General features: G+C 39.3%; 1 protein-coding gene across 1 annotated transcript; it reads left to right on the top strand.

The window, feature by feature from the left end:
• Positions 1 to 11,561: 11,561 nt before the first annotated feature.
• Positions 11,562 to 21,286, top strand: LOC104276523 (phosphatidate phosphatase PPAPDC1A; the record flags this gene model as incomplete). The annotated part of the gene is made up of 4 exons (XM_009872886.1): positions 11,562 to 11,687; positions 16,008 to 16,098; positions 19,880 to 19,943; positions 21,162 to 21,286. Coding segments are annotated over 4 exons (406 nt in total), but the record flags the coding sequence as incomplete, so codon positions are not given.
• Between the last annotated feature and the right edge of the window lie 649 nt (positions 21,287 to 21,935).

Genomic DNA, 21,935 nt, shown 5'->3' with positions numbered 1-21,935 from the left:
ACCAATGGAAGTTTTGAAAGCAAGTTGCACCGCGGTATCTTGGGAGTATTTTACATAAAGTTTTGCTTTGCTGCACAACTGCGAGGAGACCGATTACATCGCCTCGAAAGCTGGCAGGGATCAACTCAGTGGACTGAGGTTTACACTGCCCGGGAGTGTCCCACCACGTGGGGAAAAGTTGAAAGACGTTAAAGCCAAAATTTCTTGTAAGAAATTTTTAGCCTGTGTTGACGGACATAAAAGGAAATGGTGTTACCGATTCGAAGTTCCTCGGAAAATATTTTAGTAAAGACTGAGCTGGAGCTGATGATCCCTTCTGGCTGGAGGGCAGGGTCATGCCAGGTACCATTTTCTAAATATCCTGCATGGATGAGATTGTGGGGAAAATGAGTCCTAGATTAGGTGAAATGTTTCCCTCTGCAATCTGACAGTTCAACATTTTACTCTATTTAGAGCACAAAATTTTACTACTTCTTCAGAATTTATAATGGCGATCTAAATGTCAGCTTGGAAATATTTAAAATATGACGATATTTCAAATTTGAAGGACTTGTGGCAGCCTGCCAAGTGAAGTTTTGAAGCCTTGCAAATCCAAAACAAGAGAGGAGAGTATCATTTGATATAAAGTCTTCTATTTTCATTAGCTGCCAATTTTCACTAATGGGAGAACAGATTTAATGGCCTGACTGTACTCTTGTAGCCTTTAAGAGGCCATTAATACTTTAATTCATCTAGTGTCCAAGGTGCTTCATCTAGTGTCCAAGATATCCTCCTCTCAGGAGGATATTTGTTGCTACTGGACTTCACTGAGTGCTACAAAATGGTAAAAAGCAATGTCCCCATTTGCCACTGCTTTATCTTTATATCTCTTTTTTTAAAAAAAAATTAATGCTCTGGAACATGTATTTATTCATACGAGTGGTTTTGGATTGAGTGTTTTTAATGCAGTTGGTTTTGATTGTGATTATCATTAGGGAAGTAATTTTTTTTCCCTTGGAGAGTAATGAAGTCATTGCAACTGTGAAAGAAAAACTGGAACAAAACAACTTGTAAATTTATATTACATTTAGTAAATAACTTGGCAAAAAAAAGTGTCTCTTTATTAATACTGAAGTGTTGTTTTATTTTAAAATACATTTTTAATTAAAATGAATTTAGTGGACTTCATTTCAATTTGTATTAAAGGAATATGTTTCTGCTTGACCCCAAATTGATATTTTTACAGGGAGGCTGGATTAAAATGATCTCTAAGGTCCCTTCCAGCCTATCATAAAAAACCCCCCACAACTCTTGATTGAGGCTTCTTGATTGAGCTGTAGTATTTCTCGCCTGTCTCACTTCCTTACCAGCTCCTGAAGTTTTGATAAAAACACCACCAAAAAACCCATCTGAGAAGGTGTTTTGGCACTTAGCTCTAGTTGTGGACAATTTGTTTGGTATTACTTAATCCTCACTTTTATTCCCCACAACATTATGTGAGGACACGCTTCACTGCCCTGCAGGTCCTCCTCCAAGGTCATGTCTCTATCTATCCATCCTATGTTTGAAGGGAACAGTGGTGCATAGCGAATCATAGAATCCTAGACTGGCCTAGGCTGGAAGGGACCTTAGAGATCATCCAGTCCAACCTCCCTGTCATGGGCAGGGACACCACCTCTCGACTAGACCAGGCAACACATGGGGACCGAGCGGGAATCGAACCCGCGACCTCGATGTTTGGGATACAAATCGTAATCATTCATGTAACAAACGTATTCTGGGCTAAAAATAACTTGGCAGCAAATCATCAAGTTGTGTTCATATTATTAAAATTCAGGGTTCTGGTGTAAAGCTGAGCGAGAGAAATTTTTTTCGTTTAGAAGTGGTAGGTTTTAGATATGGGGCTTTTGAAGAGATGGGGTGGGGGGCAGTGGCTGAACAGAGACCAGATCCTGCAGCATGGGGGCATGTATCAGTGTGTTTCAGAGATTGTCTTGAACAAGCTGTTAGGGCCAATCTGCCACTTCCAAGCGATTAAACCTTGTTCCAAGCAAGGTCTTAAAGAGCTATCACAGGAGGGACAGGAGTGAGAAGCATTGAGCCAATAGTGAGCTACAAACGGATTTTTGGAGGAGTGATAGAGGCACAGAAATAACCAAGAGGGAAAGCTTTGGTCCCTAATCAAAACTCGGCAACTTTGTGTATTTAACCCATGAAATAACCAAGAGGGAAAGCTTTGGTCCCTAAGAAAAACTCAGCAACTCTGTGAGTTTAACCCATACCTTCATTTCAGGTTCAAACCTGTAGCCAACAGGAGTGTGGCATTCAGGTGTGAAAGAGAGCAAACTTTATCAGACTACTCAGCGCTATTAAATTGCTGTGAAGCTAGGATAGCTGTCCAAGGAACTGTTGAGAGTTGTTTGGCTGAAAACAGTTCAAAATGTAATAAAAACAACAGTCAAAATTTTGCTTTTGATGTTTTTTACTGTAGTGTGTTTTGGCTCATTATCCAGATATGTGCTTATGCTTTTGATGTTTTTTACTGTAGTGTGTTTTCGCTTATTATCCAGATATGTACTTGGGTCATCTAAGCCTGTAGTAAGAATTCTGTTTTTCACTTTAGAATGATGTACAACTGCCAGCTTTGAAACTTCTAATAGCTACATCAGTGTTCATATACTGATGATTTCCTTTCTCTCTGCTCCCTCCTCCTCAAACACACACATTAAAATGGCTTTTCTGAAATAGCTTACATCATAGGGTATATTTAATAAAAACAGAGCATAGAGGCAGCAACGAATGCCATAAAGAAATAGCTTACATCATAGGGTATATTTAATACAAACAGAGCATAGAGGCAGCAATGAATGTCATAAATCATACCTTTTATTAACTAAAATGAGAGATAATGCAATGAAACCAGTAGCCATTAGTTTTCACATTGTTGGCATCTGCTGTTTCTGTACGACTGCCGTTGCTGGCTGTCTCTGTTACAGGCGTGCAGCTGTACTGGATTGCCTTAAGTGTTGGACACTGACACAGTGAGCAGCAGCTCTGACCTGCCTGCCTGGCGCTTGAAGGGCAGCACTGTTCCCCGGCAGCAGGGATCATGAGAACTTAGCTGCTTTTTTACCTCGAGAGCAGCTGAAAGCCCTCACAAATATGTTGTGGGTTTTTTTTTTTGTTTCAGGATCCTTTATTTTATATTCCTATGACCAGAAAGCAAAAGATGCAAAGATAACTTTCAGCATTAGGTCAAAGGAAGTTTGAAAAATGTAAACCAAGCAAAACTGGATTGATCTGACTAATTTTTCATTTTTAATTTTTTTCTGTTTCAGTGTGACCACTTTTGTCTCCTACTCTTCTCTTCAAAGCTGCAATGCAGCATGACCAGCTGTTCCCTCTATCTTCCTTCCACTTTGCTCATTTCTAAATGTTCTGCTTTGATGAGGAAGAAAAGATGGTGAAAATGTTGTCTCTAAGCTAGTTATATATTTTAGTGTTTGGATACCCATTTTTATTTCCATTGAGTGGAAGTTTTCTAGATTCAGTCACTTCATACTGACAATAATGATGTTTAATGATATTTAGTGCTGCTTTCATTCAAAGTGCTCAGTCTATGAGCAAGGAGTATGTATGGATTGGAACTTTCTGGATTCTTTTAGGTCCACAAGAACAACTGGCTGACTGTGTTAATTGCTTGATCTTGTGCTCCTCATGCATGCCCATCCTTTCCCTTCCATCTTAGGTTTAGTAGAACTGAAATAGTGTCACAGGAAGGAAAATATTCACCCAGAGAGTTCAAGTGCCAGGGATTGAGAAAGCAGTAGAGGTATAATTTAGGTACCTAGGGAAACTAACATTAGGTTCTAAAATTCCAGGCTATTCTCTTTCCTCCCCCTCTGGCATTATGAAAAGATTGTGAGTTCACTGTTTAATATTAGGTATTCTAAGAATATTTACATAGCACTTATAATTATTTCATAAGCTGCAGGACTCCTGTTGTGCATCTGTATTGTTGTTCAAAATCTGAGCTTTTAACTGAGCCCAGATTCTCCAGCTGTTGCATCCTTGCCGATTCATTTAATTCATATTGTTTCTCGAATTTGGATGAAACTAGGAAAAGAAAATTTGAGTGGAAGGGTTGGATGTTTTTTAAACCTGTTTCTGTCTGTATGTACGTTAAGTGTGGATACATGTGGCTCGAGTTCACATGCTGTGGCGGACTTGAGCCTAATCTCAGGCACAGTGATGAAGCCTTTATAAATACAGCCCCAGGTACTATATCAGAGAAGGGGCCAGTGGCTCAATAATTATTCAGTGGTGGCACTGACTCCATCATCTAGTTAGGCACATTCTGGTTGAAGAACCTGTCTCCTATCATCGTTGGGTAGTAGTACAGCTCACCCTGATTGGAGTTCAATGCTAGTTGCAAGGAGAGGAATCTGTTCATTTTGGAAGAAGTCGTACCCTGATATCTATTTGTGAACTCGGTGGATATATGAGGCAACTCTGGGGAACCTGCTAGTGAGACTCTCCTCTTTTGACACATCTGGGAAGTATGACAGCCGTGGTAATATGTGTATTTTTAAAACTGCATCAGAATTTATTTTAATTCCCTTAATCAAAATGATTTCTCAGATATCTGAAGGGCTAACGTGGGCATATATGCTAATTAAATGTCACACTGCAATAACCAGCTAATTTAAAATATTCAGAAGTATTTTACATCAAGTGATACTGACTCATCTGAAGCCAAACCTACCCCTGACTACCAGTTCTCTACTGCCAGTGACATTAAATAATAATAATAATAATAATAAAAAAATTGCCCCCGCCCTTTGTCCTTATCAGTCCCGAGATTTAATGCCATTGACTTTTGGCTCCTCCCTGCATAGAAGTGCACTGATAGAATTAAAAGTGGGGAAAGCTGTATATGTTCAGATTAGAATATCAAATGTTATCAGAAAGTGGCATGAAGGCTTTCTTTCTCAAAAATAGGGAAATTTAAAAAAAGCTATCAACTTGCACTTTTCCCAGAGCTGTACTAGTGACTGAACCAAGAAGCCTCTTGCAACATTTTTCTTACCATTTACTTTCTGCCTGTACTCCTCTTGGTCTTTGTAAAAACTTGTGCCTGTAAACAGAAGGTTACTGCAAATGACGAGAGGCATCTGATCTTCTCATTTCTGTAGCAATAAAAACAGCTTCTGAATTATCTTTGTAGGATGTTCCTGGTGAATATTAACGACCCTGTATCCTGCAGAACACTCAATAAACTCAAACTTAATAAATCTACGTATTAGCATTATAGATTGTTAATCAGAAGCGGTAGCTGTGTAAGCCGCATGACATGGTATTGGGAAATAAATGTTTTTAGGTGTTAAAAAGGTAGAGATAATTTATTGATACAGCTGCTCTTGTATCTCTAGTGTAAATATAAATTACTTAATGAATTCATTTTAGTAGAGTTACAAGATGATGGTTAATAATAACACATTTCCATCAAAGCCTATGAGAAGCCAATAAAACATTAATTTATTGTCTTATGTGCATGCTTCTTATGCAATCAATATCTGTTGCAATAGAAATTTTAATATGTTTCGAATTTAAGTCTTTTGATTTCTGTGGAGAAGTCAGAGCTGTTGATTTCCTGGTTGAATGCTTGTCAGCAGCATGTACTTGCTGTATGTGAATACCAGTCCAATTAATGAGCAAACTAGTCCGGTTAATGAGCAAACTAAAGCGTTAAGACTCTTGCTTTGATGCCAATATTGACGCTTCTTGCTGGAATGAATTGCCCTTCCCTGCTTTGTAAAACAGTGACAGAGAACATCAAACCTCTTGCTACACAGTGCTGTGCCTTAACTTTAGAGAAAGTTTCTCTTTCTATCAAAACTAGAGGGTTTTTTTTTTTTCCAAATTATGTTAAAAATTAAATGGCTCAAATCTTTTTCTTTATGCTAACTTCTGAGCTAACACAGAGCTCTCATCATGGTAATATCCAGCATTTCAGAACCAAACTCTGTGGTGAGCAGAATGATGGTGATAAACCACAGGCATTGTTTCTTATCTCATCACTGTCCTGTCTGCTTCACTTCTGTTAATTTTGCATTCCAGCCACGGAGCATTTCAAGCTTTTCATATTTTGTCTGTCTCTGCAGGTGTTCCTAAAATAACCGCCAAAAATTATATTTTTTTTCCTTATTACTACCAACAGGGAATAAATAAGACTAGATTTTCTCATGGCATGAGAATGAGTTATTCTCTCCAGGTACATCAAATAACATGATGGGAATGCTTTTCCCCCTATTATTATGTTTTAGAATGGATAAGTTGAAGTCTTGAATTCAAATGTGAGCAACGGTGAAGTGAAGAAGCAGTGTTCAGTGCGGTGTACCCAGCCATGTTAAACACTGGGCTCTCTCTGTTCAGCCTAGTTCTCTTGTTGGAAACCCTGAAAGCAAATTCTATCCTTCAGAATATGATTTTTCTTCAGAATATGATTTTTCTTATCTCCACAGCTACTGCAGCCTATGACGTGGTCTGCTTTGTGGCTCTTCGTTCAGATTGTTGGGGCTGCAAACCTGTTTATGTGAGAACCTCTCACCGAGTTATGTATTGCATGTTATCCTCTGCTATTAGACTGACCTGTAGAAAGCCCTACCAACTTCAGCATCACTGATGCTGCTTGCAGCTATGCGGTTTTAGTGTCAGAAAAATGGATTGCACGATTTAGCATGGCAGGTGTGCTATAAAATCCTCTAGTATTAGATTTGAGATCTAATGTCGGGAATGCCTAAGGAAATATCCACGTAAGAAAGTGCATGATGGAATTCCAGTAGCACAGGTGCAGCTAACCTGGTTCTGTGGGAGGGGCAGCTCTGAGTTTCTTCCCATAGAATTCTGCAGTCAGGGAGGAGTGGTGGTCACAGCCCAACTTTTTTCCGCAAGCCCTCAGAGGTGATTTATAGGAGGCGTTCATGAATGCTTGCTGTCTCTTCATTACTTGCTCCAATGAGGAATTGCATACAAAGCTATTTTAGGATCAGATCTGCTTATCAACAGATGAAGCTTAGAAAGAGGAGGGTCAGTCACTAGATGTCTGGTATGAAAGACTGCGTGTCACAATCACAAGTTCATGTTCATTCTTTTCTGGTACTTTGTCATGCCATATGAACTTCTCTGTCCTCTCTTATTGTCATTTGTTACTTGGGACAAGCCTTGGCTGCAAGAGACAAGGCAAAAAGAACCAACACCCACCCTACCCCAAACCCTCAAATAAAATAAAAACCCACAACATGTAGATCCATCAGTTGATGCTTGAAGCCAGAAAGCAGTCTCTAACCTTCCAAAGTGCTACAAACTCTTTAACAAAGCAGATAACCAAGTCCCCAAGATTGCCAGGACCAAAGCCCCTGTGTGATTTCATATTCTTACTCTGAAAATGGAGCTGTGCCAGTCCTCCTAATGCTGTAAGTCCTTCTAAAGTGAATGCTAGTCATGAGTTCCTTGTTGGTATCTTCTGTCTTGCTCTGACAGGGCACAACAATTCAATGTTAACGCTGATCTCATCTATCCTATCTATTCCTGTCTGTTCTTGTTGCTGGATTGGGAACATACTTTTTTACTCCAATATTTAAAGGCTTCTACCTTACTGACTTTGCCAATGCTGTACCGATTACTGCTCTTTCTCTGGTCTTAGCAACTTCCAGATTTCACTGCTTCTCAAATTTGTGCTGCTGAATGCTAGGGAATGGTAGCTTCTAAAAGCAGCATTTGAAACAATAAGGTGAGGTGCTAAAAAATACCTGCTGTTATTTATGTGAGATGAAAACCATGTGGAAGCACAGGTCAAAGACTGTGAGAATATTTATGCAATGTTTGTTTCGTTCACTACCAGTGAATGGTTTTATAAAAAAGACATTATTAGTCCATATTACCACAAAACTATTGTGTACTTTTACATTAATTGGTCTGTGATGCTCCTAGAAATAATCTTAAAGGGCTACATGCTATTAAGTGGAAATGAAGTTAATGTAACCTGGAAGTGTTTGTGCCCTCACAGAAGAATATTTTTATTTACTGTAGTAATGTAGGATGTCCAAAGCAACCTCAGGCACTTGGGCACCTGTTCCTCACTGATGTTTTTAATGGAATTAAGGCTTCTGTTTCCCTTAGATTTCTTTGAAAGTCACAGTTAAAGGCTCTTGAAGTTCATTAAAGTCTTTTTATGCCTTAAATATATGCTATCAGGGTGTAGTCCTCAAAATCTTGCTTGTTAAAGTGTTAAAAATGTTGAATGAGTATGTAAACTCACAGAAAATGTAAGGCCAAAAAGCTACTACTAAAATTGCATGTGCTAATATGAAGTAAGCTTCTCAAGTTGCCCACCTGCTACCAGGGGACGTTCTTGTATGGTTGAGCCATAATAAGAAATGTCTGGAAACCAGTTTTCTTATCCAAGGACTACATTCATTTCCAATAACGTGTAGTCATTTGGACAAGTTTGTGTGGCTTATGAATAGTAATAGACTGTGCTGTTGGTTTGGACAAAGGAATATAAATCACTAAGTGTCAGGCAGCTTAGAAACTGCTATGTCCTCGTGATGGTTTAATAGAGTACAAAGGGAATTGCCTTCAAGCTAGTGAAATCTTGCATCCAGTCGCACATCGGTGATGCTTCAGAAAAATAAGAGAATTGTTCTCTTATGAGTCGTGGCATAAAAATTTAATTACCAGCTGAGCTCTTTCTGAAGATGAGAAAAAAAACAGTGATTTCTTTTTATATAGTTGCTTTCCTTTAACTGTTTAGTTTGTATTTCTGTATTGTTCACACAGACAAGATCTGCTGTCTTGTACATCTGGTTTTTTTCCCCTCCTTCAGTAGAGATTTTGAGATTATTTCACCCAGTTTCAACATATTTTTTTTTTACGTTATGTTTCAGTATACTTGAACACTGTTCTTGGAAGACATTCAGAACACGAGTCAGAGGAAGAAGTGGATGCATAATCAGATGTAGTATGTAGGGTATATAAAACTGTTGGTTTTAAATACACTAATAATTAGAATAATTGCTACTGTCGTTGATAGGCTTGAAATGAATCTTTCTTTAGAAAAATACAAAGATAGTAAATATATACTAATAAAAAAATCAATCCTTAGTTGGAATCAGGTACTATTTATGTTTGTTATTATACTTCCATCTCTTTAGCACATGTTACTAAAGAGATGAAAATACCACTCTGACAAGCAGAGTTCCTCAGGGGTCTGTTCTGGGTCCAGGGCTGTTCAACATCTTTGTCAGCGACATGGACGACGGCATCGAGTGCACCCTCAGCAGGTTTTCCAATGACACCAAGCTGTGTGGTGCCGTGGACTCACTTGGGGGAAGAGATGCCATCCAGAGGGACTTTGACAGGCTTGAGAAATGGGCCAGTGCAAACTGCATGAGCTTCAACACGTCAAAATGCAAGGTCCTGCACCTGGGTCTGGCCAATCCCGGGAACAAATACAAACTGGGCACAGAGTGGCTTGAGAGTAGCCCTGAAGAGAAGAACTTGGGGGTGTTCACAGACGAGAAGACAGGGAACAGAAGGAGAGCCTCAAACTTTTAGCTCAGTTGGCAATTTGTTCATGATGCCAAATGTCTTAATGTCAAGTTAATTAAATCTCTGGTCTAATGTGACATGTTTTCTAAAAGCACACTGGTGCACGGATATATGATGACTTTGAAACATAAATGTTTGGGTTTTTTGCAGTTAGTAAAAATGCTTAAAGGCTCAGATATATTAAAGAATGTGTCACTGCTTCAAGGCATTCCTTGGCGCAAACATCAGTCCCAGTGCTTTCAGAACTGCCTCGAAACAGTCAGACCAGCAGAGACCTGAGGACGTGTGTCAGAAAAGATGTAACTAGCTGAAAGATGCAGTCATTGAAGCTCAGCTAGCTTCTTTAACTTTTGTATGCCCAGAAATGCATAGGCTTGTCTATTTATTTATGTTTAGAGGGCAGTAGTGAAGTATATCCTAGCTGTGAATCCTATATACATCTTTGTAACAAGTGTAGAGTCCGCAACAGTATAGCTGTGAACTTTGCTTTTCAACTCTCTCATATATGAGGTGTTTTCACAGAATGTCAAGGTATTGGGAGTTGGAAGGTACCTCAAAAGATCATCTAGTCCAACCCCCTGCCAGAGCAGGATCACTCAGAGCAGGTCACACAGGAACATGTCCAGGTGGATTTTGAATGTCTCCAGAGGAGACTCCACAACCTCCCTGGGCAGCCTGTTCCCATGCTCCATCACCCTCATAGTGAAAAAGCTTTTCCTAATGTTTCTGTGGAACCTCCTGTGTTTCAGCTTGCACCCTTTGCCCCTTGTCCTGTCATTGGATGTCACTGGGAAGAGCCTGCCTCCATCCTCCTGACACTCATCCTTTGCATATTTATAAACATTAATGAAGTCACTCCTCAGCCTCCTCTTCTCCAAGCTGAAGAGACCCAGCTCCTCTCCTTCTCATACACCCCAGGATGCCATTGGCCTTCTCGGCCACGAGGGCACACTGCTGGCTCATGGCCATCCTGCTGGCCACCAGCACCCCCAGGTCTCTTTCCCCTTCGCTGCTCTCCAACAGGTCAGTCCCCAGCCTATACTGGCACATGGGCTTGTTCTTTCCCAGGCACAAGACTCTACACTTGCCCTTGTTGTATTTCATAAAATTTCTCCCTGCCCAACTCTCCAGCCTGTCCGTGTCTCTCTGAAGGCAGCACGGCCTGCTGGGGTGTCACATCAGTTTTGTGCCATCAGAAGCTTGCTGACAGTGCTCTCTGTTCCCTCATCAAGGTTGCTGATGAATATTGAATAGTGCTGGTCCCAGTACGAACCCCTGAGGGACTCAGGGGTAGAATTTTGCACCCCATTGACCCCACAACTCTCCGACTTCTTCCCTTCAACCAGTTCACAATCCTGGAAATGGGTCTTCTAAAGAAAGTTTCCTTCTTTCGTGTCTTGCACAAGTCATTGTTTTTTGAACTTAAAAAAAGATTTTAAGTTTTCATTTTGAAAACATTAAAACTTCCGAAATTTACTTTGAACTATCTTTGGAGAGTAGGATCCGATGCTAGATTTGAAGAAGCTGAATCTAAGAGTAAATATTTTCCTTGCAATACTAGACTTCTTAAGTTTCCAGAAGAATCTGGTTGTTTGTTTAGGTCAGTAGACACACTTTGTATTTGATATCTGGTATATAATTTCTTCAGGGTAAAACATCTGCTACATGATTTTTCTAATCTCACAATCTTCTTTGCACACTTTTCCCACAAAAAAAAAGAAATGACAATTTATTCTCCACAGCAAGTGTTTATGTAACTTTTACAAAGTGACTGCATATAGACTTGAAAAATAATTTTCCTATGTGTATATTTATGAATATTGTATTACTAAAAAGCAGTAAGGTAGGACAGCAATTAATTATAAGGATACATGCATGCTATACGATAATTAACTTTGACAGAAATTTTTAATCACCAAGACTCTATAGATTTTTTTGTTATAGTTTCAAATTTTCTTAAAACATTATTTTTATTTGTTATATTCAGTTTTACAGAATTTTTGGATCCATTCCAGCGGGTTATCCAGCCAGAAGAGATCTGGCTGTATAAAAATCCTTTGGTGCAATCAGACAACATACCTACACGTCTTATGTTTGTAAGTACTAGAGGTTTACTGCTCCTTTGATGACTGCAACCTAAGTATACTTTTATTTGATAAGCAGTGGGAAATCTTTCAGAAGTATAGGATGTTCCTTTAATTCTAATAACAATTGTTTTCCAAACCAAGGATGTCCAAAATGGCAAAATGTAGGAAATCTTGGGGAGTTTGTATAAAGTGGCATGACCAGGCAACCGAATTTCTGAATGTTGAATTTACAGTTTAAGATTTAAGCTAGAGTTACCTTAGAGTGATGCTAGAGAAATGATTAGAGAAGCTTTTTGAATTAGCTGGTTGGGTGACCTGACAAAACCCTGCCATGATCTTATTAGGTTAAGAGCTTAAATTTTGAAATCCAATTTGTTTAAGGCATGTTAGGCATTTTGAAATTTTTTTTTCCCATGTACACAAACCTTTTGTTTTAGCTTCTGCCAGCAAGCATACTAAATAAATTATAGAGCTTCTCTGCTGCCACTGCTCTTCTGGCTCTCCCCAGCACAGCTCATGTTTGTCTGCTTATCAAAATCCATGATTTTGATATCAAAAATGCAGGTTATCAAAATCCATGATTTGTTAACCATTCCTAGAGAAGGTTATCACAGTCATGGATTTTGATACCCTTCGCTAGGTATGGTTAACAGTTTTGATAATCTACATATATAAGAGTGCAGTTAGATAGACCAGTAGAGAAATGCTAAGAAATTACAGGTATAGTTCCATACAGACAAGTAGGTCAGCCTTGGCAAAAGCTTCCTCAGTGAAAGTGGACATTTTGCAGGAATGACTGTGGCAGATGAGGTCACTTCTGTGTACCCTTACGTCAAAGCAGCTTTTCCTGTGTCTTCAGTAAAGCTGGGAGTTTAGTTTTCAGATTAGGGTTTGAGTGCAAAATAAATGCAAATCAGCTATGTAATTTATCTTCAGCTTTTTTTTTGTTTGTTTGATTGCTTTAAATGCTCAGGCCTTCAGTTACAGAAATTTTTAATGAGGTAAAGAACAACTTAAAAGTGCTTCGTATTTATGAGGCAACAATATATATAGCCTTCTAAGACAGAGGCTAAAAGTCTGGTTCTAAATTGAACAACATTTTGTTTATATTGCACTATGAAGAAGTTCTATTAGGGACTTTTTCAGCCTGGATGGGTGAAAATCTATGTTTTTCCTCACATGGAAGACAGATATGTAAAAGCAAACAAAAAAACCCTCAAACTCAAACTATAAATTGTTGTACTAGGAAAGACTGAGTTTAAATCTGCCATTTTTCCTTATCCTGAGCATTACCTTGCTACATCGTTTCTCTGATCTGTGTTTATAACCGAAGAGTTAAAGAACCAGTAGTGAACCATTGTACAGGGGTTTGCTGTGGTGGTGAAACTATTTTTGAAACCAGTTGGCATAATCATTAGTCCATCCTCTATTCTCTTGGCAGTAGCCAGTGGGTAGCACAATTTCCCCATTAACCACTTCCCACAGACCCAACTTTTGGAATATTTTGTGGTGAGTGAAACTTCCAGGCTGGTCTGAGTAAGTCATGTTTGTATAGTCTGTGTTCTCCTTCTGGCTCAGACCATTGACATCTCAGTAGGGCAGTGAACAGCTGCTTAAATTAAGAAATGTAGATAGATACTTTCCGTAATGTTTTTTTTTCTTCTTTAATTGAAAAGAAGAAAAATCCATCTCTAGCATTGATGACAAGCTTCCATTATGTAAAGACTTTCTTGCTACTGGTGTTGTACTCCGATAATGAAACATATGGCTATGGCTTGCCAGAAAGCAATCTGTAAGACTTTATGAACTGCTGGATTATTTTCCATGCTGAGAGATTTAAATTCAAGAGAAACATTATGAATATTCCAAGCCCAGATCAAAATGAGACGAAGCTGACTTCTGCATGGGTAGCAAGCGAGCCACAAGGACTGGAAAAACCTGAGCCTTGTTCTGGCTCTCCGTCAGTGAATATGCTTTGTCTTGGAAAGTGTAAGGTACTGTCAACTTGTCTTGAGCACATGGAAGTATGTGGGAGTCCCTGTAGATTTAGCATATCTCTGGCTTGCCAGGATGAATAATGAACGAGAGAAATTTAGTCCATGTTTCACAAAAGAAAGACAATGTTGGAATATTTCGCTGCTGGAAAAGAAAACATTACTGAGATGCGTCTGAGGAAGTATTGCTCATTAGGCTGTTGCCAAGTCTGTTATGGGTATAAGCCAGACGGAGTCCTTTTGCAAAATAAAGAAAAAGGAGTTTTTAGCAAGCCAAACTTTCTTTATATGTGGGTTTTGCTGCAGAGTAAAAAAACCCACCTTCTAGCTAATGCTTTTGCATAAGGAACAGCAGTGTGCTGCAAACATGAATAGTTCTTCATCACTCCCGAAAATCCATATGTTTGTGAAATATGAGGAAATCTGCAGTTTTACCAGATTTCTGAAGATTGATTGTGAAGTGGTTTGGAACAAGCTGCCACCTGAATTCTATTCTTTATTGATATTTCCTGCTGCTCCTGCTTGTTCAAAAGATTTCTAACTCCATTAAACCACCACTGTAAGCCTGTCAGCCTGGCTATATTTCTACATGTTCTTCAGCAATGGAATGCAGATATCTTTCTTCGTTTCTTTCCTGGTGGAAAGTAAAATAACAATTCTAGATTTTGCTTTACCTTTCTTTTTATTATTATTTTTTTCACTCTCTGTCTCTGAAAGCAGAAATTAAATAATAGCTGAGGATAGAGAGAAGGGAACATTTCTAGAGCAGTATCACGGCACTGGCATCCTAACTTGAATTTCACACACACTGTAGGCAGAAGGGAGTTTTAAGTGGAAATGGTGCACCTCCTTGCGCAAAATCTGATGCCTGCCTTTCTAAATGTAAAAAAGGGAAGCAGACACCAGACTGTGTTTTAAACTGCATGGATCACAGAGTTAGATAATATTTTGCAGACGCAGGTAAGGGAATCTGGTCCAAGACACGCTACCAAAATAACAAATCCGGTGCATTTGCATGTTGTTCCCTACTCAGATATTCTAAAAGCATAAAATGAGGACTAGGATTAATCTGTAACATAAAGAGAGTCACATGTCTTTTGTCCTAACATGTCTGTCCCATCTGATCTTCATTTCAGTGAGGCTGTTGAAGAAGTAAAACACTGTTCAGCCTCAGCAGAGATAGCATTATCTTACTTAAGCTCTGGTGCCCCTTGTGCCATATACACCTTGATTTTTGCCTTCTTGCTAGAAATCCCCCAAATAATAATTACTTTTCTTCAAGAGAATAAATGTTTTTGAAAGACCTTGGTTGTTTGGTTTTTTTTTTGAACAAACAGGATTGTAAAGAGGTTTGTAGATTTCAGACTTAGACCAGAGCCAGCAAGAAGCATAAACAGACTACCTTGCCTCTAAGTTGCCTTCTGCCTCTGCAACTGAAGGTCTGAGACAGAAGGGATGATGGAAGGACCAGTTGGGAACAAAATCATAGCTTCCATGGCAAGCTACTAATGAAAAACTCCTTGGTGTTGTGCTTTGGAGAAACTGATATATCTCTCTGGAGAAAGCCAATAAATACATGCTTTGGGAGGACAGGATGCTTTTTGGATAACTGACACATTTACACTGAGTCACCAACCATAGTCTAAATTGCTCTGTGATGAAGAAGATGTTCTTGAAGATGAAGTGTGTGTAGTGACGTGCAGATGCCTTTTCATATTCCTTGTAGAAGGATTCCTGTCCAACAGTAGTGCTTAACCGTTGAATATACTTGTTGATGTTTTTCTGTTTTTGAATAAAGTTAAACAATTTGCTCCACATCCAAACACTTGTAAATGAATCACAGGACATGATCTTTGCAGTGCATTCAAGAACGATAGTTAAAACCAAAATCAAAATGTAAAATAAAAGAACATTTTGGAATGTTAGAAAGTTGGTGCTGTTATGTTCAAAAGGGTCTTACTGAGAGCACAGCCCAAAGGGGCTGCCTTCTGGAGCAATGCTTAGTGTGGAAAAATGTACTTGATCTGTATGGATCAGTGTATAAATTTTGTGGACCTTATAGACTGTTGCTTTTTCATTTAGGAAGCTGACATTTTAAATGCAGCTCCAGGCAATTGCAAATCAATTATAGCCCACAGTTATATTACAGTTTTAATGTATTAGTTTGCCCTGTAGTTGCAAAGACAAATCATCCCACTTTGCTTAAGGTCAGGAGTTTGACAAAGATCATTCAGCCTTCCCGTTTAAATGGAGCTAACTGGAACTAATTATTAATCAGTTGGACTGAAAAAGGAATTGATGCTCTCTCACACATGGTATTTGTTATCTCTTACAGGCAATTTCATTCCTTACGCCACTAGCAGTCATTTTTGTGGTGAAAATAATCCGCCGAACTGACAAGACTGAAATTAAAGAGGCTTTCTTAGGTAACGTATGTTGTACTTCAAGACGGAGAATTTGTGATAGCTCTGAGATTGATTCCAGTTGTAGTCTAAGCCTTGAAGAAAACCTGTCTCCATTACAGCTTGTTACAAGTAGTTTTCAGCACAGTTATAGTTGCAAGCCATCTCACAAAAGCCTTCATTTTTATCTATGCTTCTAAATGTACAAATTCTGTTCCTTAATTCCACAGTCTCTCTACTAAGGGCCAGAATTCGATGAGCAAAGAGAAGACCTTCTGAGAGACTGTTCAGCTGTATATTCTTCTGCCACAGCCTATCTGTTACTTAACCTCTTATTTATACTTGCAGCTATTTGAAATTAAAGGTTCGACTAGAAAGTCCTGTGAGACTCCACTGCTTAGTGTAGGAAATTACTCCTCTCATTGTTTTCTCTGGCATTCTCCTGGAGTTTACTGTTCTCCATTGCAAAATCTATGCTCATGGCTCAGCTTTTCTAATCGCACACTCATGTTTCAAGTTAAACTGCCAGTGGTGTTAGATGTGCAATTAATCCTAGACTGTGAACTGGTGTTATGGGTGAGGTCTAATTATGGTTGTAGGCAGCAGCTTTGAGCAGAGAAGCAGGCAGACAATGAGGATGGTAAATCTTAAAATGTTCTAGCTAACTCTGGCTCTGCCTGTCTTTTGGCATTTTTTGCTGATATATGCCCAGATCCTTTTTACGTAGGTAATGCCAGAGACCAGAATTGCACTTTCACTAGCAGAGGACACTTTGAAGCAGTAAGGACTGCAAATGGTTTTCTTGGCAGTATGTTTGAAATATGCCTAATTCTGAAATTCTGTTTTACTGACCTTTGAAAATTATTTTAGATAAGGCTGGATTCCCATACTTTGTTCTTTCTCCAGTTGCTCTAACACGATCCTAGTTTTGTTTTGGCTGCTGCCAGTCATTTGTAGTAAGTTCTGAAATGTCTTACAGTGATATTTTCCTGACAAATCCACTCAGTAGAAATAACTCTGATTCATAAAATGTATACAGTCACAGTTTGGAGTTTCACCCTCTGTTGTTTAAGGAGAGGAGCTTTGGATTAGTTTCCCTATCACTTATTATATTATTTTGTGCTAGAGAGACAGTTATTTTTTCTGCTGTTCTTACCTTTTGTTATGATTCCCTCTATAAGATCCAGGAGAAAACGTGACAGTTTCTCCAGTATCCTTCCTTCTACCCAGATATTAAGGAAAAACCAACCCTAATGTCCTGTTCTGCAGGGTATCCCTGCTCATTATGTGCCATAAGTGTGGAACTTCTTGTGGCTTATTTATGTCCAAGTGTGCTGTATATTAATATGATTCGGTATGTTTATGTGTCCAGTGATGCAAAGCTGCTGTTCAGATTCATTAACTGTGGTGCAGCTTTGCTGATTTGCTGAGATCTGGCACATAACGTTCATAAAGAACGATCAAGAAGTCCCCCAAGAGGTGAATTTCTTTAGGCATCCTATGTGGAATAGGTCAAAGATTAAAAGGATGTGAAAATGCTTTTCTGCTCCTATAGCCATTAATATAAAAAGGTGATTCAGTGGATCTAGGGTAAGGAGAAGTTAGCTTCCTAATGCAGGTGCCCTTAATCCTTCCCCTAGAAGTGCCTACACCTCTCTAGTGGTGAGATGATATGACTTTTGTTGGGCTGTGTCTTCCTAAATCTTTCCTAAAGGGAACAAAATGAGAGCAAATGCAATTTGTTTGTCAGCTCGCAGTCACGCTGTCATGTGACACCTGGATTGCCATCATAAGGAGTATGCAACAGTGAAAGCAGGTATGCGATGATGAAGCTCAGTGTAAAAAAGTAAACTTTACTGCATGTCTCAGAAAGCAGGTATCTCTGCATCTCCTTTTTTTTGAAAAAAAAAAAAAAAGAGAATGCAGTGCTGTGACATTGCTGGCCATACGCATTTACCTTTGTGGAAACTTGCAGTTCACCAGAAAATCACTGTAAATAACTAAGAGAAAACAATTGAGAGGAAAAAGGGAGCATGGGATTGAGTGGTCACTGTGAACACAGGTGTGCAAAGTGGAACACTTTTTTGAACAGTGTCAGTGTCTCTAGGATTGACTTGTTCTTTTATTTTTGCTGACAGCTATTGCTGTAATCTGAGAAAACCTCTGGTTTTGCTTTGATGGAGGACTTCTTATTTTTTTTAACTTAAAGAAGAATAGATTCTATACAACACACATTTTTATGATCTATAATATCCTCAGGCAAAGATTTTATGGAGACAGGATGAGTACTGCTGAAAAGCAGCATCTGGGGCAGCAGTCCAGTGAGAAAATAGCTTGTGTAGCTGTCATAATCAAAAGTTGCAGTTGTTCTGCTGGAAATCATAGATTTGCCTGATAGTTTCTTTTCTGATGGGAAATAAAATTCAGTGGCTCTTGTGTTCTAACAGGGAGCTACAGTGTGGACTGCAACATTAAATCAGTTTTAATCTAAAAGGAGTGTATGCACTGGATCCAAGTGCCACTGAAATCAAGGCAGAGGTATCCACAGGCTTTAGATAAGGTTCTTCAGAAAGTTTGGGGACTCAGCATGCAAGTACAAATAAAAAAGATGATTCAGTGGTACCTACTATGACAGTTCTAGTTTATTACTCCAATTGTGTTAGGTAAATTGTTTAATCCTGGGATCAAAAGTCCCAGAAAGGAAATATTTTTGAAAGAAAAAATAAGAAATTGTCCAATTCTAGTTTTAGCTGAAAGGCAATTCTTGAGCCTGAAAGTAGACATAAAGACACACATGTGTGTGTATGTATATTTTACATATAGGTCTATACAGGAGTTCTCCTTCACCCAAAGAGCATGTGTTTTGCTTCTAGTAAGTTGCAAAACTGATAAACACAACACTTGATTCGCTGATAATTGCTTCCATCTGATGATTTATGCCTGTGCAAGTAGCGTGATAGGAGAACTGGCTCTGCATAAGGAAGTAAGATTTTGCAAAAGTAAAAGCAGAACAAGGTAAAGAAGGGGTCAAGGGAGGTGATTTTGCTCCCCTGCTCTGTTCTGGTGAGACCCCACCTGGAGTAGTGCGTTAGGCTCTGTAGTCCTCAGCACAGGAAGGACATGGACCTGTTGGAGCGAGTCCAGAGGAAGCCACACAAATCATTAGAGGACTGGAACACCTCTGCTGTGAAGACAGGCTGAAAGCACTGGGGTCATTCAGCTGGAGAAGAGAGGGCTGTGGGGAGACCTTATTGCAGCCTCTCAGTACTTTAGGGGAGCTGTCCTGGTCTGAGTCTAGAAGAAAGATGGGGACAATCTTTTTAGGAGGGCCTGTTGAGATAGGACAAGGGGTGACAGTTTTAAACTAAAAGAGGATAGACTTAGACTAGATTTAAGGAAAAACTTTTTTACAATGGGGGTAGTGAAACACTGGAACAGGTTGCCCAGTGAGGTGGTAGAAGGCTCATCCTGGTAAACATTCAAAGTCACATTGAACTGGGCTCTGAGCAACCTGATCTAGATCAGCACATCCCTGCTCACCGCAGGGGGGTTGGACTGGATGACCTTTAAAGGTCCCTTCCAACCCAAAGCATTCTGTGATTCTGTTCTATGATTCCGACAAAGTCAGTCACGTGATTATGATGCTCTGGGGTCTGTCCTTAGTTTGGATAATAAGAAAACCAATAGGCTGCAAATATTGTTTTGTTTTCAGTTCAGTAAAGATTTCAGTCTGTAAATGTAATGCTGCAATTTATAGCTTGGTGTTTAGGTTATTATTGTTCTTTTTGTTCATTTTGTTTTGTAGCTGTTTCCTTGGCTCTAGCTCTGAATGGCGTCTGCACAAATACTATTAAATTAATAGTGGGAAGGTAAGTCTTGTCATGTTATAAATGATGGCTTTAACTGTTAAGAGAAGTGAAGACAGATTGGCAAACACAATACATCTTGATAAAAAGATTGCTGCTGCTCCAAAACATATTGAATTAAAACAGGCCCCTGTGAATCTGTCCTTTCCCTGGTGCAGGTGTTGTACAACTTCATTATGTGACATCCAACTGTGGCAGATCCAGACAAACAAGGAGTTTGAAAGGAAGGGTGTAAGCTGAAATCGGGTCGTTAAATTGGCAGCACAGAAGGGAAGAGCCACAGCATGTGGAAATGCAGATACCAGTGCCACTGGTCTGATTAAACAGGAATCAGTTGTGTCTCTGTATAGCCCAACACCTGCATTTTGTATGAATCCTGTTACTGAATATGCTATTTCCAGGTAACGCCAAGATGCATGGCAGAACAAACCTTGGAGCTAAGCAATGGGTAGACTCCTAGGTAGGCCTTTTTTTTTAAGGAAGCATGAATTTGAGTGGAAAATACTAGCAAACAAAAACTCTCTCTAAAAGAATTTTTGTAGGTAATTTTTGGGTTTGTCTGAAAAATTTAAATAATTTCAAACTGAAAAATGAGTATTGGAATCTGAATATTTAATCGAGTCCAGTGCTGTGTTTGGTGTTCACCTGTTTTGCAGCATTGATGAAACAGTATTTTTGCTGGGTTTCTGATGAACCCTCTCTGCTACAGTACTGACGCCTTGACAATAATGGCACTTGGCACTTTTATTTTAAGAGTGCCTTTGAAATATAATTAAGAATGTCTGCACCATCTTCTTCGGGCAGACATGAGCTCATTTTGCCTGCACTCACAGGCAACTAGTTGCTCTGTCAGCTTGTCTCTGAACCTGTAGTCACTCGCCTTGCCTCTCTACATGGTTTATTAGCTCAGGATCAGTGTGACAGCAGTCAAACCGACGTGCTATCATTCACCTCAGAGTAGGGTCAAAAAACTCAGAGGGTTGTTCACTGCAGTTAAGAGACTCAGCCTCTTGTTTTGTTGCCAGTCCTGTTCTCAGCAAGATAATGAATTCCATATGATCTTAAGCGTCTTTTCCAATCTCAATGATTCTATGATTTTTGTAGCTGTGTTAAGGCAGGAGGGAATGAACTCTCTATGTAATAAGCAGTAAATGTAATAATCCTGAGGTTTATTTGTTACTACAGCTTTTATATTTTTAATATCCATGGTGTCTTTTGTAGACCGCGTCCCGATTTCTTTTACCGCTGCTTTCCAGATGGAGTAATGAACTCTGAAATGCACTGCACAGGTGATCCAGATCTGGTGTCTGAAGGCAGAAAAAGCTTTCCGAGTATCCACTCTTCCTGTAAGTTCATTTAAATGCAGTGCCTCTTTTGTAAAACACTGCCCTGTCTATGTTTTGGAATTGCTGTTCTTGTTGTTAGATCACAAACTTGATTTTTGCTCGAGGGGTCTGGGCTTCTGTCTTAGGTCACCACTCGCACAATTTCGTTCTGGAAATAAACTTGTGAGCCTGTGACCCTTCCTTATCTTGAGAACAACCTGGCTTCACTGAGAGCTGTAGCAAGACTATAAAAGTAGAAGCATTATTCTACTCACTAAGAGTAGAAGCACTATTCAAGGTTAAAGAAAACTGGTTCTGAGGGGGTATCTGTTCTCTGATGTGACTTCTGTATGCAACCTTTGTCTATATATTGAATATTTAGTTTGTTATATTACACTGAAGTATGAAACGTCACTAGGTGTGTTTTGTCCTGCATAATTCTGACAAGATGTAGTTGATATCTTTCAAGTACCAGATCTACTAAACCACAGTTCAACTCACAAAGATGGTTCAACGACTTTTGTAGTTATGGTTTCTTCATGGGAGGTTGTATGCATGAGGGTGGAAAGGGCAGAAAGGAATCCATGGAATATCATGTTGCCTCATTTGGATGCTGTTTGTCCTAATGAACTGGATACAAAGGGAGGTCCCAGGAGTCCCTATAGCACTA

Source organism: Apaloderma vittatum, unplaced genomic scaffold (genome assembly GCF_000703405.1).
Source record: "Apaloderma vittatum isolate BGI_N311 unplaced genomic scaffold, ASM70340v1 scaffold920, whole genome shotgun sequence".
Classification (NCBI taxonomy): Eukaryota; Metazoa; Chordata; class Aves; order Trogoniformes; family Trogonidae; genus Apaloderma; species Apaloderma vittatum.
The sequence above is the reverse complement of the archived record's forward strand: the minus strand, read 5'-3'. Positions and strand labels throughout refer to the sequence as shown.